The 18,354-nt window shown below is 40.4% G+C and overlaps 1 protein-coding gene across 2 annotated transcripts; it reads left to right on the forward strand.

Annotated features, from left to right (window-relative positions):
* Positions 1 to 23: 23 nt before the first annotated feature.
* Positions 24 to 13,062, forward strand: PLEKHA3 (pleckstrin homology domain containing A3). Of its 2 annotated transcripts, none has more exons than XM_082483557.1 (8): positions 24 to 295; positions 4,316 to 4,432; positions 5,868 to 6,023; positions 6,697 to 6,833; positions 7,819 to 7,983; positions 8,727 to 8,770; positions 9,259 to 9,374; positions 11,019 to 13,062. In XM_082483557.1, the coding sequence occupies exons 1-8, from the start codon at positions 256 to 258 to the stop codon at positions 11,144 to 11,146; spliced, it is 903 nt and encodes a 300-aa protein (XP_082339683.1). In that variant the 5' UTR covers positions 24 to 255; the 3' UTR covers positions 11,147 to 13,062. The 2 variants fall into 2 exon arrangements, with proteins under 2 accessions (XP_082339683.1, XP_082339684.1); XM_082483558.1 differs by having other exon boundaries at positions 11,038 to 13,062.
* Positions 13,063 to 18,354: the final 5,292 nt, after the last annotated feature.

Below are 18,354 nucleotides of genomic sequence, written 5' to 3' on the forward strand. Positions count from 1 at the left end.
GGGGGTGTCGGGGCGGGGCGGGGGGGAGGCGCGGCCGGGCGCGCATGGGAGATGCGGAGCGCCCCGCGGGGCGGGTGGCGCCGCCGCGGCCCGCTGCCGCCGTGCCGGAGCTGAACGGCTCCGCCTCCGCGGGAGCAGGGTGTAGTAGCGGCGCGGACGGGAGGTGAGCGCTCATCTCCGCGGCAGCGCTTTCCCCGCGGCGAAGGAGAAGGAGAAGGAAGGAGAAGGATGCGGCCCGGCGTCGGGCTGTAAGCGATGGAGGGGGTCCTGTACAAGTGGACCAACTACCTGGCGGGTAGGCGGCGGGGACCGGGGCCTGCGGGGCGGGCGGTTGGGGCTGGGGCGGCCGGGGCCTGCGGCACGGAGCTGGAGTGGGGCGGGGGCTTGGCCTCGGCCGTGAGGCGCTGCCTGCGGGTGGCCGGGAGCCGTTTTTAACGGGCTGGCTGAGGGATTGTTCGCCGTTTGTGTTTAGAGCTGAGCCGCTGGGGAGCGGCCCAGCATCGCTCCGCTCTCCGCCGCGGGCGGCGGAGGCTGTCGGCGCCCCTGAGACGGCCGCCCGCCCGCCCGCCCGCAGCCGGCTCCGGGCGCTGGGCCGTAGAGTGGCGGCGATGGCCGGCGTTCCCCGCCCGCTTCCGTGTGTGTGTGTGTGTGGCGTGTGGTGGCGGCCTCTCCGCCCCGCCAAGCCCCTTCGCCCTTCCCTCGCAGCCCTGCGGCGCTGGGCACCCAGCGCGGCCCCGGCGCCCCCACAGCCAAGAGGTGCCCGGACCCGGTGGCCTTCCGCCGGGAGCCGGGTGGTCAGGTGCCTCTGGAGACCTGGATAGCGCCTTGCCCGCTTCGTCAGGGACTCGTAACGGGACAGGCTGCAGGTAAAGGCCGTCTGAAGCGTTTTGTTCTAACGGCGCAGCTGAGGGATTCCCCGCCCCCCCCCCCCATCATCTCTGTTTTCTCTCAGAAATAGCTTTAATTTGTAGCCTGCAAACGTGCAAGGTTTCCTCGGTTGTAGGGGAGGAGTCATTGAAGATGACATCTTTGCGTCTGCGGCGCTGAATGTAAAAGTTTGAATTTTCTTTCAGTTTGCTTTTGGATGGTAATTTTTCTGAGCCTGTGCTCCTGTATCCTAACCTGTAAAACTTATAAAAAAACTTCTAGTTCTGGGTGAAGTATTCAGGAAATGTATTTTTAGAAGTGCTTGTCCTGGTTTGACAGGACAGAAATGCACCAAATACCTGTATTTGCCATCAAAGCTATGGTTTTGTTTGCCTCATCCTCTGTTGTAATGGAGATACCACCTCCCTCTGGAGGTACCAGTGGATCCAGGGTACTGTCAAGGTGAAACAGATTTCTCTTCTGACACTGTAATAGGACTAATTGTCCCTCCTGAGCAGATCAACATTGGATCATATACCGTGCTTAATCGGGCTTTGTGTTTGACTGCTTTGACAAGATCTTTTTTGCCCTCTTGTTCTTCGGGACTTCACCTGTGCTGTTCTGCTTCAGCATGTTCTGGTTTTGAATGTGGAGCGGTGTGAAACTCAATTCTGAGGGTTCATAAAACAGGGGGCACATTGCAAGGATGGTGCGCACTTGCTGCGAATTAAAGTGTACATTGCATTTTTCTTGCATTTTTCAGAGCAAATATATGTTCATGTATACTGGCCTTCCGGTGAAAGAGAACAGCTGTACTGTAATTAAGTAGATATTTGATAAGATACTTTTGTCACTTCTTCAGAATAAATGTGAAGAAAACACATATAGGAAAAACTGTGGTTCTGAAAGAAATAATGAATGCAAGTTTCTTTTCAAAATAGGATGGACATTGTCACTTTCACTTACATGACCAGAAATGTTACTTTAGCAAAAGGTAAAAGGTCACAGGTAATGAGCCCTTGTAGTGTTTGATATAAACTTTCCATTTGAAGTCTGTTATTTAGTAAGTAAATATTCAACAGTAATTGTGAATGCTGTACCCACAATAGATGGTTATATCAGTACGCAGCTAACTTCTAAAAGTCAGTAGCCCTCTAAAATAGCAAACTGCAGAACCCTTCCTTGCATGTGTGCTGGCCAACTGAGAGCATCTGCTCCTGCATTTCAAAATTACAGTGTGTCAGGAATTCCCTGCAATTTTGGGAATACAGGAGGGCAGCAGATTTAAAAAAAAAAAATTAATCATATTAGTGAAATTTTTAAATATTATTACCAACTTTCTTTTTACTCTGCTGTTTAGTCACCAGAAATAGGCTGTAGTACTTGTTGTCATTAACAGTAGAAGCTAAGCAGCAAAGGAGCTTGTTATTGTTGCTGAAGCATTGTGGAAACCATTTAGTTTCCTCCTTCATTGAAAGCAAACCAGAAACATAGCCTTATTTTTTCCCCTCAAATAATATGTATGCATCTAAGAATTTGAGAAGTACAAATTTGTTAAATATTTTGTCATAGGATGCTGTTTGCCCAACTTCAAATCAGAAGAGGTGTTCTTGTTCTTTAGCTTGGCTCTGTGAGGCACTTGGAGTCTTTTAAATCCTTTGCGTCTGTTTTTTGCAATACCAGCGTAATGTGAGGCTGAAATAATCATCCATGTTGGGTCCCGTCTTATCAGAATTGGACTGTAGGGTCAGGCATTGACTTGCCACCTGTGCATGCACTTAGGAGATGAGGGCAGCGCAGAGTCATTGTTTTGCAACACAGTGTAGCAGGAAAAAAAAAATAATTACAGGACAGAGTCTTCAGTATAGTCACTTTATGAGATTTTATTATTTGAGTACTTGATGTACACATACAATTTGAATTATTTCCTGTGGGAGCTGGTATCCCTCAATGTTTGTACTTTTTTTCTTTCTGTTTTTATATCTGAGTGTGGATCTGCTTATTAGTTACCACTCTACAATTTGAAAGACACAGATACTTTCCATTATAGCTAATAAATTAAAAAAATAGTTACATGTTATTGTTTCCTTATCATGGAATAGTAACGTGATGTAATGGGGCCTGGTCTTGCACTTGATGAATTACTCTTGAAACTTGTAATGACTTTGTGTGAGGAGTATGAAGCCTTTAGCTGATTTTCAAGAGTGTGGTACCTGATAACACCTCCTGTGTCATAATACATGCTGCTGGATGGCTGCAGCTTGCTTTGTTGTAATGGCAATTGGTAAGCACTATGAATCACACCATCATACCACCAAATACGTTGAGTTCTTGGCCGTGCAGTTATTGCCATTCCAAACCCTACACCAAGCAGGAAGTTAATGTTTGGTGTCGAGTTGTAAAATAGAGGGGTAATCTGCTTATTGTACAGCTGACCCAGACCGTAATGGGCCAGTGTAATTGTTATGCTCTGCTAGAATATTTTAGTTCTATGTTATTTTTAGAAACAAAGGTGATATATTCGGCAAAATGGTTTGCATTTAGTGATATTAGAAATTAGGACACCTATTCCAATGAGTGCTGACTGTTATGAAATAGCTGTTAAAAGAAAAAAAAAAAAAGGTGAGAAAAAAAAAAAGGAATGCTAATATACTTTAATCCAAGAGGGCCCATAACAATAATTTACTATGTGGTGTAGCACTGCATAGAGTTCTCACAGGTATTTGTGTCGATGCATAAACTTCTCTGTTTTGTAGATGTAGTGAAGTTGGAGATCATAATGTAATTTTGCTAATGCAAAGCTGGTGATAACCTTGGGTAGAGGAGCTGGTGTATGCTGTCCTCACAGGTTGACCTAGGAGTATAAGCCATGTTTCAGTTCCCTGCACAATGCCTGACGTTAAATTGTTGTTGAGCGGTGGAGCTGGGCTACTTTCAAAGAAAATGGTATGTCAAGAGTTAAGGGTGAAATATAGAAGTTTTCACTGAAATACAATAGGCAAAGGAGACCATAGCATAGCAGTCTGTGACATCAGTAATTTATTTGTGTCTTACAAATAACATCCTACAATCTTAGGAAAGTCTACCTGAAAAATACACTTGAATGAGAATGGTTCTTCAGAGGTTTGTAATTTATCAACCTTCAAAATAGGATTCCTTGGTGGCTAAATTAAACTTTAATTTTGCTATAGAATGGAATATAGTAAAAACTGAAATACTGCTGATCTTGAATCCAAAAAGAACAGGAGTGAAATATCCATATAATACTAGTTTGGTTCTAGAGTGGCTCTGGTCTTCAGACTGTGTGGATTGTTTATTTCCTGGTGTGTTACATGAGTAGTTTAATGTTTGTATTTTTAATAAAAGTTTTAACAGCGAAAGAGCTGAATTTGATTTGCAATTTAATAATTAGACTAAAGTTTCCTTTCTATGTTTTTGATCTTGATAGGTTGGCAGCCTCGGTGGTTTGTTTTAGACAATGGGATATTGTCATACTATGATTCACAGGATGATGTTTGCAAAGGCAGCAAAGGAAGTATAAAGATGTCTGTGTGTGAAATAAAAGGTAAGAGTTAATAGATTTCTGCTTGAGGAAATTTTAGCTGCCAGGGAAATAGAAAAGGTCACCCAACATACATTTTGCATCACAAGCTTTTCCTCCTCTTGTTTTTGTTTCTGTATACTCCGATGTGACTGCTTCATAGTTCACAGAAAATAGTGAATGTGGATCGTGAAATGGTGACGAAGAAAAATGCTTTTGACAGTTAGAGCTCTGTTTTGACATTTAGGACCCACCATGCATTCCTTTTTGTTTTAATAACTGGCTTATGCTTGAAGTTACCTTTGCCAGTTATTTAGTTCTACCACTTATTCCCCTTATGACCAGGGGTAAGAGACTGATTCATAAATGCTGTTTTTTCAGAAGAGCAGCAGCAGTGACCCAAAAGGGGAGATTCTTATAAACCAGAGATGTTTAGTCTTTTGTTTTCCTGAGTAATTTTTACTTTTGTCCCTGTTAGCAGCTGCCCACGTGCATAGCTGGATGTATTAGAGTTAGTAAGTGAACTGTTTGTGTCAGACTCTGAGTTTAGCCTTTAGTGTAGGTTTAGTTGTAGGTCAACCTCCTTGACTAATAGCAAGGCATTGTCTTAACTCTCCCTTGCTGTCAACTCTTGGCCTCTTTCCAGATACCTGCAGATGACTGGGCTTGTGATGCAGGTACTTGTATATTAAAATGTGGGGCTTCTTATTTTAGATGGGCCACCAAGTGTTTTTCGTGTGGTAACTCCTATTTGTTACTGTTTCCTTGGTGTAGATTAAATCAGTGATGTAAAGTGGAAGACCCCATTTTTTTGCCAATTCCAGTTGTTTGTTTTCTTGTCACCTTGTTGTTTTGGTGAAGGAAAGATAATAGTTGAAGTCTGGATTTGATGTAGTCTCCTGCATCCATTGCTAGTGCAGAGTGGGTCTGGAGGAACTGTGGTTGATTACATGAAACTCAGCAGAGTATTCAGTTAAAGATGTAATATTGAATATAATAGACTGTAAACAAAGTCCACCTCCATTCCTGGTTCTAGGATGCTGTGACCTGAAACCAGATTTCATCTAGAAGGGAGATTATTTCAGTTTTTAGCCTAGTCTTCTGTAAATACATGTCCTTGCAACAAAACCCTTCAGTTTGCCATGTTTAGATTTGGTTTGGAATACAACAGTTACTACAGATTCATATGCAGTATCTTGTTAATGCAGAAAGGGAACCCCATAGTACTTGAATCTGGCCACTGTTCGGTGTCTTGTGTTCCTACCTGTTGACTTGAAGGCATGCTGGGGAAAAGGGTTGAGGAGCTTAGGGCTTTTTGTTATTTGGCAGTGGTACATTCTGACTTACTATGGGGTTGTAATAAGCATTTTAAAATACTTCGATCAGCATTTAATAAATAATTGTTACTGAGTTGAGGTTATTTTTTTTGTAAAATTGTTTTTTTCTCCTTTGTCATAAGTTCATGCAACAGACAACACAAGAATGGAGTTAATCATCCCAGGGGAACAGCATTTCTATATGAAAGCAGTTAATGCAGCTGAAAGGCAAAGGTGGCTGGTAGCACTGGGGAGTGCAAAAGCCTGTTTAGCAGATACCAGAACGAAAAAAGAAAAAGGTATGTGTGTTAACTAGAGCATATACAATCTTACCACTTTTTCAAATGCTTGTTTTTAGATAATGATAGTGGAAATATGGAGGTAGAAAGTCAGTATTACCGTCTTGAAATAATCATGATTTATATTTATAGTCATCCAAATGGTAAATTTCCCCTTGATGTTTGAAGTAGTTCACCTCCATTGACCTCTTCTATCTTAAGAAACTGAAATACCAGCAACTTACTGTCATTACCAGAACAAACGTACTGTTTATAGTTGTTGTGAAGCTATTTAGTTTCTGCTGTTTTTATTCTTTATAGTTACTGTTTTTTTTTCCATAATTTTTCTTGGATGGCTTAATGTAACCATTTCCAGCCACTCAGGCGTAAATTTCATCCACTCGTTTTTTTCTGCATTACGTTTCAGCTAAGAAAGATTTCAACTTTATCTTTCCCAGTAATGTGCCTCTTTCTTAATGGTGATTAAATTAGCCTCAGTTATCCAAAAGTACAAACTATTGTCTGCTTCAAGTACGGTTCTTGACTTATTGCAGAATTGAATTTTTCTCAAAATTAAGTAAAAGTTTAGGTGAATTTTTAAACTGATATTTAAAGTTAAATGAAAAGTGCTTAAAAATTAAAATATGTACCTACATTGCATGCAATAAATTGATGTTCCCTTTATTTTTTGTAGAAATAAGTGAGACCAGTGAATCTCTTAAAACCAAAATGTCCGAACTTCGTCTCTACTGTGATCTTCTAATGCAGCAAGTTCATACAATACAAGAATTTGTTCACCATGATGAGACTCGCTCTCCTCCCAGCATTGAGGTACAGAATTTCGAGAATTATATAATACGCCTCAAGTTTCTGTTGACATCTTATGCCTTTTTTACCTCTCAAATTTTGGGACATTTAACCGAAGGTCAATTTTTCAGTGCTTGTGTATATATAATACTAACGGTGATTATATGTGCATAAAGTACCTGCGTGGCTTAACTTTAATTGTAACATGCATTAGGAAGCAATTGTGTTACTGAGTCATTTGGTTAAAAGGCCAGAAGAGCTGCTGTATGAGTTGTGCAATAATGTGTCTTGTTTCGCACCTCTGTTATGGGCAGAGTAGTTGAAACAATCTTGTTTGTCTGTTCTTTAGCTCCTTGTGTAGAAGGGTATTCTGTTTTGCTATCAGTGAAAGATAGTGTTACAGGTATTGGAAACCTGCGGTTGTAGATAAGTCTCTCTGAATACGCACAAGTAAAATTATTCTAGTGTTTCTGCTTTTCAATGAAAGTTAGTACTGGAAATTATGAATGGCTTCATTCCTTACACTCTTGAGAAGTATGTGGACAATATTGTTGTCCACTTAGGGCAAAGCCAGGGGTTGATGCTTAGCCACAGCACAGCAAATTGTTGTCAATTTACAGCAAGGTGAAACTGACCTGCAGGCTCCTTGCACTGGAGCAATAAAGCTGTCTGCATGTTCTGCTGCAATTCGTTTGTTTCACAGAATGATCTTCTGATACCAGCTGGTCACTCTGAGACAAGCTTTGCAGTAAAAATGTTATGGCATTGTTGGCTGATACCCTAAAGAAATTCAGATGTCAGAAAGAAATTACAATGCTGTCACATCTGTTTGCTTAAATTAACCTCATAGGAAGGTGTATGTTTGATTAAATAAAATGGGAAATGGGAGTCCTTAGTGGTAAGGAGGGAAATTAGTGTGTGTGTGTGAGTGGTGGTGGGGTAGACTTGTATTTGCATATTTTCATATTTTTTTTTCTTGCTTATGCTTGTGCTTTCATTTTTTTTTCAGAACATGAATGAAGCCTCTTCCTTGCTTAGTGCCACATGTAACACATTTATCTCAACACTTGAAGAATGTGTGAAGATTGCTAATGCCAAGTTTAAGCCAGAAATGTTCCAGCTGCCTCACCCTGATCCCTTAGTTTCTCCTGTGTCACCATCACCTGTCCAAATGGTTTAGACATTTCGAAATACTATTTTTTCTAAGTGTTACAGTGCTGGTTGGATGGGGGGAGTAATGGCAGAAGACTATGCTATTGCTATGTGCTATGATGTCAACAGTTGAAATCTTGACTCCGTTATGATCAGTAACGGTCCTAAATATAAATCAGTAATTTTACAATCCCAGTCTTTGTTTGCTAGCCTTTACATAACCAGAGTAATTTATTGTACATGTCAAGACCCTGTAATGAGGTATCTCGTAAATGAATGAGGTGTAACTTTTCTTCAGTTCAACTGTTTCTTTGTTTTTTAGAATGTTAGCTGTACACTGACCTTAAAAATTTCGTAACCTTGTTCCTGCTTAAATAGATAAGTGCCTTCTGGCTTGAAGCACTTAAGCAAGATAGCATATGTCTTGCTATTTCTGTGTGTCATAGCAATTAAATGGTTCTATGTGTGACTTTGGAGCAAGAAACAATGAACTGCATAGAAACTAAGTAGCACTTTTTGTAGTAAACTATTACCTGTGTGAATGCTTTAAAACTTTTCATATTGATGGCAATCCATCTGTTTTCATATAGTTAAATCAGATTTTTAACTAAGAATAGTTGCTTTTAATTAAAAAAAAAAGATTGCCCTCTCTCTTTGTAGAGACTGTAAATAAAGTAAAAATTAACATAGGTATGCATATTGTTCCTATAGCTTGTGACAGTTTTGGTGGGGTTTATTGTTTGTTTATTTATATATTTTCCCTAGATGAAGCGTTCCATTAGCCACCCTGGTCCTTGTTATTCAGAAAGGTAATTTTTTCTTTTATTGAGCTTTTTTCTTATGTCTCAAAAAACCTCCCTGAACCAGCTAGCATTAAAATCAGGAAGAATTGTTCACTTGAGGGGGGGACAGGACATAAACAGCATAAATTGGTCTAATTTTGAAAACTAAGGGTGCAGATTTTCAGTGTTGGTTACAAATAATGCAGCTGCTGTGTCTAATACACTATAAACATTTCTTCATGCTAGAAACTCATTATGGCAAGTTCATGAAATTAGACATAGAGCTTGAAATGCTAACATTCTTTTTGGGTCAGTGTTCCAGATTCTCAAGTTATTTTCTTCTGCATGCAAAGATTATATTACATTTTTATTTCCATTTTCAGGCTTTTAGGCCATTTTTAATTTAGTATAGTGAAAAAAATTGATACAGTTTAAGCATCAAAATTGTTTTAAATTTGAAGTTTGTGTGGGTTGTTACAGGTTTTGCTTACTAATAGATCTCATTTCTTTTGTAGGAATAATCACTCTGTAAAAGAACCGATTCCATCCCTTCACCGATTTTCACAGCGGCGCAGAAGAACATACTCGGATACAGAATCTCACAGTGATACTCCCCTTGAAGATTCTCAGCGTAAGTTTGGAAAAGGGATGGTTTTCTATTGTATCTTTCTGTACAATTTATTATCCTGTTTACAGCAGCTGTTCTAGTGCTGATACCAGCACAAGGAAAAAAAGTTTTCTTAGTTATGCGAAGTTTTGGTTGTAAGATTCCTATATCATAAATCAAAGCACTTGTGTAGTTTGTTATGGTGCTGACATTTGCTGGCTTTCATTCATATTGAAAAGGCTCTTACAGCTGGAATAGTTGTATAGAAATCAGTGAGACTACTGGCAAGATAAAATAGAGACATAACCAGAAAAGGGTTGTTTGTACTGATAGCATCTTATGTGAATCAAGTTCTGCTAAGTGCTGTGGAATACTGTTGTTTGCCACCTGCTTGTTGTCACAAAACAAGTTCTCCTTTCTTTGACCCCTGTGAGTAGGGGAGGATAAGTTCCACCCAGTGCGTTGTGGAAAGATGGTTCATTTCAGTGGCTGCGTGACTTTTGTAGGGAACAAAGAGTGCAACCTTGCCAATAATAAATAAAAGCAACCCAAAAATTATGAAATGATGTCGTGATCAGAATATTACTCACTCCTGATTAGATGGGTTTACCAAGTTAGTAGCCAGTTCTTCTGTGGTTTTTCCTTTTGAATCTTGCAGTAATTTTGACTCCATTGTAACTCCTCTCTGGGAGACTTTAACTTGACTAGTTCTGATTTAGTTTTGTCTTCCTTTTGGAGTGCCTAATGCCTCACTTAGTTTGAAAAAACCTGAGGCCTGTGCATTGCTGAAAGCCCACGTGATCACAAAGAGGTACTAATGCTTTGCATTCTATCATGAAGCAAGTATTCGCACCTCTGCACCGTTCCCTTGGTTCTCTGATGCTCACATGTTGCAGGGTGACCACCTTTTTCACCTCACTTACCTGCCACTGGCATAGGGTATGCCAGGATGTATCCCAAGCTAATAAGCTTATGTTAGGTCCTATTCTGTGTCTCATTGCTAATGTAGGTGCACATCAGTCTAGCTTCCTATAACGCAAGCTTTTGTTGTTACCATCTGGACATTCTGGTGTTGGTTACACAGTCTGACTCTTTCAGGACTGCTGAAAAGAGTCTTTGTCTTGTGTATTTCTGCTAATGCTTTTTTGGTTCCTTACTACGTAGCTCTAGATTCTAGCTCAGTTTCTGGTTTTTTTTTTTTTTTTTGTTTTCCTTTACTGTGTTAGAAGCTTCCCCTGCTACCTTCCAGTTATCTTAGTCCTTTCTCTGTACTGTCAGGTAGCCTAACAATACCCAACTTGCAGTAAGTCATCTGTTTCATTTTAATAATAGAAAATGTTCTAATTGAATGCTTATTGATGCATCAGTTCTTTAAAAAAAAAAAAGTTCACGTGCACCTCACGGATTACTGTCCTTCATAATGTAAAAATCATTGTGTATAAAAATAAAAAAAAAAAAAAAGAAAAATTACTTGATTTATACTAGCTGAACATTCTTCATATCCATCATCCTTGGGCATGACGTTGATTGAAATGTTTCAGGAAAAGTTCAGAGTAATTATGCTTCTGATTCCTTATGTACAGGAAATAGTTAGCAAATAGAGTAACTGACAGATTGGATGAGGTTTTTTGGGGGTTGAAAATTAAATACTTACTGATATCTTTGTAGGATCTGCTCACTGTTCTAGAAGTGCTGTCAATGGAGATCTGGTATCATCAACCATTCCTGAAGAAAATAGATCAGTATCAAAGGAAGGATCTGAACTGGAAGAGACTCTTTCATCCCTTTCTTCCTGAAGAAACTGAAAGTATTCAATTTTCTATAAATAAGGCTATGCAAAAGCTGCTGTAATTATACTGTTGTTATAGGAAGTAGTCATTTCCCTTTTTAGAAGGATTTCTCTGCACTTTATAGAATAACATAAAAACTATCTTTGAAGTGTATTTTATCTTTATATAGTTTATTTCCAAGAGTATTTTCCTAATATTTCACAGTTTGAATGTGCATTTTTTTGAACAAACGATGGCTTAACAGATAAGCATCCACATTTGTAAATGTAGCTCTTTTTAAAATGTGTGAAGGTCTGACTGATACATTAGTAAACCTGCAGGTTATAAACTTCAGCAAAAAGGTTTAATTTTTTTGAGAAAATGCAACTCGTGCCATGGGCGTCTTGGTCATTTGTACCAGGTCATCCACCAGGAGCTGTGATTAGCCCTGCGATGGCTTTTTTGCCTCTGTAAGGGCTGTGGGCATGGGCACTAGTGGGTCTGCTCTAGCAGCTTGACGGTAATTGACATTGCCTTCTTTAAAAACACAAGGATATACATAATCCGGTCCTTATTTTTAGCCAATGAAAGTAGAAATATTTAGTGTATTTTTCTAAAAAAAAATGTATAAAAGTAACTTAATATGAAGCATTTGTACCAAACATTGGATATTTAATAATTTTTATTTATTTATTCTTTTTTGCATCAAAAATTTCTACCTACTTTCACTACTAAAGATCTAAAGATCTAAAGGCTTCAAAATGTGCATAAATTGCTTCTGGGGTGTGTAGCATCACAAGTAGCTAATGCAGCACTGTTATGATTTACTCTGCTCACTTAAGATGTGTTTTTAGCAAAGTATTATAGAAGCAAGAGCTGAAATATTAGACCATTAAGCTGCTGTTGTAATGGTTATTTGTATCTATATGTATTTTATTTATGACATATTTATACAAAAGGGAGCTTCTGTTTTTGTGACTCCTTTATATCATTTGAGGGTGGTGTACACTAGGAGAGGGATTCTGCTCTCAGTTACATCAGTGTAAATTTGCATTAACTGTAAGTGAGATCAGAGTCTGACTCTTTTAATTAGTGAATACTATAGTATAACAGTGCCTACTAGCACCTTGGTCCATAAGGCTGCTAGTGTTAGCATTGTAAGCTTTTGGGGGTTTCTTGGGTATTCATTTAGGGATAAACTTGGTCTATAAAGTCTTAGCTGTAGCGCACTTTAAGCAAGCCATTTACTGTTTTTGATTTACACAATTGTTAAATAAATGTACAGGGTTTTTTGCACTCAAGCACATACCAAAATCTGTTTTTATAGTCAAATCTTTAATTCGGTTTAACTAGTCTTCCTTTTGTGTATATGAATAATTTGGTGTTTTTGAAGCAGGCTGGAAAGGACAGATGGGAATGGAATGGAAGCTTTCCTGATAAATTTCTGGAATGTTGATTTATCTAAATCAAAATAGAATCAAATGTTGAGGAAAAACATATGAGCTGTTGCCCATATATAAAATACCGGTTTATAAACCATTATGTCAGGGTTGAAAGGAATGGTCTGTGCAAGTTAAGTTATTTGTGGATATCAGCTCAGAGCTGTCATTTGTGCTCAGTTCTGTCAGTTTTCATGCAACTAGCATTGGCATATGCATATCGGCCACGCACACGCTTGTACATTTTTTTTCCGAATGTTTGCTTTAATGTATTCTGTATGACACTTATGACAATGGTAAAAATAAATATTAAAAAAGATATTCAGAGAAGTAAACTACGTATTGCAATGAGAGTGTTGTCTTGAACCATATGTTGTCTTAGAGCTGCGTTTTGAAATTTCACTGAGGTTTCTGCCAGCTTGTACAGTGTTAAGTATGTGTCACATTAACGAATATCTCTTTCTGGCTTTCAACTACTACAGAGAAAATAGTTTGGATTCCACATTGTGCAAAAAAACAGACTGATCAGTGCATGTAATAGTAAATAATAATTTTAAATACTGCCACAGATAGGATTGTTCAGACAAAAGTTGTAATGATTTGATTCAAATACAAAACTTGCATATACTTGTTTCAGCACTGGGTTGGGTTTCTCTGTTGCTAAAGCTGGAATGATGGCTTTGTATATATGTAACATGTTCCTGCTAAAGTTAAAGCAGCCTTTTTGGATATACCTGTGCCAAACTTTGTGGCAAAAATCCTAAAATATCATCTTCACTGATTTCACTGAAAGACATGCCATCATACTTTTAGCATCTGGAGCTAAGAAGTTGTTTCTGAAAATGATACACAGCTGGCTGAATTTGTAGTAAGACTAAACAAAATCTGGATGCTCTTACATTTTCATTTCCAAGTTTAGGGGAGAGCTTATCAGGAAAGCCTAATTGTATCATTTTTCTTTCTGGTGGAGAACGGGAGCTGAACCTCAAATGTAGAATGTGTAATTAGTACGTCTAGTTTTGATCACAGTTGCTTGTGAAGAGATCAATCTGAAGCCAATTTTTCAAATAGTATTTATCATTTAAAGACTATAAGTGTACTACATATATTTAGGTGAAAAGTGGTAACTTCTAGTTACTGAGTTATATCTCCGAAGTCTGTTAACATCAGATAATTAAAAATGGAATTTGCTTAAATGGCTTAGCAGCTTAGGCTATAAAGAATTAATGATAATTTTTTATTGATTTGGAGATTAGTGAATACTGAGATTACAAGGTTCAGGGGCTTTAAACTTCTGAAATTTAATGTTTGTATTTCTTTCCACTTAATGTATAGTGAGTCAGCTTGACTTTTTAAAATTCTGCCCCCTTTCCCCAGAGAAAGTAATCTTTTGGATAGGAATACTTCAGAGGTTGCTTTGCATAAAAAAAAACCCCAACCCTGTACTTAATTTATTTAAAAATTGAAATCACAGCTATTTGTGTTAAGGTTATTTTCACAAACTATAAACTTGAGTTTTGCCTGTTATGCCACCATCAGTTTAAGTATTGTAGTGTAGCAGTTGTTCCTGCTGGTGTAAGTTAATAACTTTTTAAAAGGGTATAATACCTGAATGAAGGTAATGTCTTTGTCTGAAAACTAAAATTTATGTTCCTCATTATCATGCTTTGAAAAAGTTAATGTGAAACCTGCCTGTTGTGGGCATTTCTTTACTGATTACTTCGAGGGCTGAACCTAAGGGTTCCAGATCCAGAGCTAGAAGAGAAAGTTACTGCTTAAAGGGGATTTATGTAGAACCTGGGTGCCCAAACCCACAGTTGCCACCCTGAAGATCTCTGCTATTTAACATTGAAGACCAAAGGAACGTACGGATTTGTATTTCACAGAATCACAGAATCACAGAATTATCAGAGTTGGAAGGGACCTCTAGAGATCATCTAGTCCAACTCTCCTGCTAAAGCAGGATTGCCTAGAGCACATTTCTCAGGACTGCATCCAGGCGGGTCTTGAAAATCTCCAGGGAAGGGGACTCCACAACCTCCCTGGGCAGCCTGTTCCAGTGCTCTGTCACCCGAACCGTAAAGAACTGTTTCCGTGTATTTGAACGGAACTTCCTGTGTTCTAACTTGTGCCCATTGCCCCTCGTCCTGTCACTTGGAACCAATGAAAAGAGCCTGGCTCCATCCTTCTTCAACCCACCCTTTAGATACTTGTATGCCATAATCAGGTCTCCCCTCAGCCTTCTCTTCTCCAGGCTAAAGAGTCCCAGCTCTCTCAGCCTTTCCTCATAAGGGAGGTGCTCCAAGCCCTTAATCATCTTAGTTGCCCTTCGCTGGACTCGCTCCAGCAGTTCCCTGTCCCTCTTGAACTGGGGAGCCCAAAACTGGACACAGTATTCCAGTTGTGGCCTCACCAGTGCCGAGTAGAGGGGGAGAATGACCTCCCTCGACCTACTGGCCACACTCTTCCCTATGCAGCCCAGGATTCCATTGGCCTTTTTGGCTACAAGGGCACATTGCTGGGCCATGGATAATTTACTGTCTACCACAACCCCCAGATCCTTCTCCTCCAAGCTATCTCCCAGCAGGTAAGCCCCTAACCTGTACTGGTGCCTAGCATTCTTCCTCCCCAGGTGCAGGACCTTGCACTTGGTTTTGTTGAACCTCATTAGGTTCTTCTCTGCCCAGCTCTCCAGCCTGTCCAGGTCACGCTGGATGGCAGCGCAGCCCTCTGGGGTGTCAGCCACCCCACCCAGTTTGGTATCATCAGCAAACTTGCTGAGGATACACTCTGTCCCCTCATCCAGGTCATTAATGAATATATTAAACAAAATAGGACCGAGTATTGACCCCTGGGGGACACCACTGGTTACAGGCCTCCAACTAGACTCTGTGCCGCTGATCACAACCCTCTGAGTCCTGTCCCGCAGCCAACTCTCAATCCACCTCACTGTCACCTCATCTAGCCCATACTTCCTCAGCTTCCTAATAAGGATGTCATGGGAGACAGTGTCAAAAGCCTTGCTAAAGTCAAGGTAGATGACATCCACGACTTTCCCCTCATCCAGCCAACCAGTTATAACATCATAGAAAGCTATCAGATTGGTCAAGCACGATTTACCCTTGGTAAATCCATGTTGACCACTTCCAATAACTTCCTGTTCCTCAACGTGATTGGAGATGACATCCAGAATGAGTCGCTCCAATACCTTCCCAGGGACAGAGGTGAGACTAACCGGTCTGTAGTTCCCTGGGTCCTCCTTCTTGCCTTTTTTGAAGATTGGAGTGATGTCGGCCTTCCTCCAGTCCTCAGGCACCTCTCCTGTTCTCCATGACCGTTCAAAGACGATGGAGAGTGGTCTAGCAATAACATCCGCCAGCTCTCTCAGCACTCGCGGATGCATGCCATCAGGGCCCATGGACTTATGAATGTCCAGCTTGGCCAAGTGGTCTCTGACCCGGTCCTCCTCAACTGAGGGAAAATCTTCCACTCTCCAGACCTCCCCTTTTGCCTTCAGAGGGTGGGATTCATGAGGGACAGCTTTAGCAGTGAAGACCGAAGAAAAGAAGGCATTCAGTAACTCTGCCTTCTCTGCGTCCTCCACCACTAGGGCACCTGTCTCGTTCACCAGCGGGCCTACATTTTCCCTAGTCTTCCTTTTTCTATTGATATATTCAAAGAACCTTTTCTTATTGTCTTTGACTGCAGTGGCCAAGCTGAGTTCTGATTGAGCTTTGGCCCTTCTCATTTTCCCCCTACATAGCTTTGTTATATCTTGATAATCCTCATAAGTTGCCAACCCCCTTTTCCAGAGAATGTAAACTTTTCTTTTTTTCCTGAGGTCCAGCCAAAGTTCTCTATTTAGCCAGGCTGGTCGTCTTCCCCGTCTGCTCGTTTTTCGAGACAAGGGGATGGCCTTCTCCTGAGCTTTTAAGAGCACCTGCTTGAAGTATGCCCAGCCTTCCTGGGCACCTTTGCTCTTCAAAACTGCCTCCCAAGGGACACTCTCGACCATGCTCCTAAACAGGCTAAAGTCTGCCCTTCGGAAATCCAAGGTGGCAGTTCTGCTGGCTCCCCGCCTTACGTGATCAAGAATTGAAAATTCTATCATTTCGTGATCACTGTGCCCAAGGCGACCTCCAACCTTTACATCCTCCACAAGACCTTCTCTGTTAACAAACAGTAGGTCCAGTAGGGCACTTCCCCTAGTTGGTTCCTTCACCAGCTGTGTTAGGAAGTTGTCTTCCACACACTCCAGGAACCTCCATGACTGTTCCCTCTCTGCTGCGTAGTATTTCCAGCAGACGTCTGGGAAGTTGAAGTCCCCCACAAGAACAAGGGCAGATGATTGTGAGACCTCTGCCAGCTGCTTGTAGAATACTTCATCGGCTTCTACATCCTGATTAGGAGGTCTATAACAAACTCCCATCACGATGTCTGCCTTATTAGCCTTCCCCTTAATTTTTATCCATACACACTCAGTGTTGTCATCCACACTGTTAAGTTCCTGGCATTCAAAACTGCCCCTAACATAGAGGGCCACCCCACCACCTCTTCTTCCTTGCCTATCCTTTTTGAAGAGTTGGTAGCCATCCATTTCACTTGTAAAGCTCCCCAGATGACTGTAACTGTGCATGTTCATCCTTAGAATTGCCACTGTCTTGGAAGGACTGGCGCCCTTAGCAGCTAACTTACTTAAGCAGTGAACTAAGATTTGAAAATTAGTCATTCCTCTTCCCATACAGCAGGGGGACCAGTGCTTCGCTATTTTGCAAAGGGTGTCTAACGCACTAACCCAAACAAGCTTACTAGGAGATAGAGTAATGGCCTGTGCTTTAAAACATGCTAAAAGAAATGCTTTTGCTATTTGTTAAGTCTGGATGAACAATCCAGAATGTTGTTTGGCAAGTGAATACCATAAGAAAGTAGTCAGACTGTTTCCCTGCTTTGCTGTCTGGTGCCACCTTTTTCCTCGTGGTAGGATGCTGTCGTCGCGGCTGTTTATGCTCCAGTATACGCAGATACTACCATAGCCATAACCTGACTGTTCTAACTGGCACACATACGGGAGAGAAGGCTGAAGATGAGAGCACAACTGCATCTTATCGCTGTGGTTTTAAAAAAAAAAAAAAAAAAAGACAGACAGGCTTCCTTCAGATTTTTCAAAGGGAAGGTAAACAGGCATTGCCAAGACAATTATAGATGTCAAAGGTAATATTTTAAATCCTTTCAAGGGACAGGATTTAAGTGTCTTTCTTCCTTTTCCCTGTGTTTCATTTTGTCTTGGGATAAATATGACTTTGACTGTTGTATCCTCCTTTTCTTGGTGTGTTCCCTAGACTGCCTAGGCATTTTTCACAAAGTTTGGGTTACAGTGGCAGAAGTGAGTCATAATTACCTTACCTCGGTCTGACTCTTAGTTTTCTACGCGCTGTGAATTTCTGACATGTCAGAGTATGTTATTTTCTCTGGTGTCCTTCCTCCTTTGTACTGCTGCTGTTAGTACTATGGCATGTTCCAGGGTGGGAATGACTCGATTTATTTTTGACTGTTTTATGCTTTGTTTTCTTTTTAGTAGACATTAAGTATTTTGATTATTGTTGTGTTGTTTTTTTTTTTTTTTTTAAATCCAAGCTCTAGAACATTATCATCTTGAAAAAGGGAGAAGGAAAAAAAAAGCACCACAACTAGACAAGATTTAGTTTTAATATTTTATCGGAGACGTGACCTTTTGTGTTCTGTTCATATAATTTTCTCCCCTTGAAGGGCAAAGTTGTTGACACTGGAGACAATGGT

Source organism: Vanellus vanellus (genome assembly GCF_965231255.1).
Source record: "Vanellus vanellus genome assembly, chromosome: 5".
NCBI lineage: Eukaryota > Metazoa > Chordata > Aves > Charadriiformes > Charadriidae > Vanellus > Vanellus vanellus.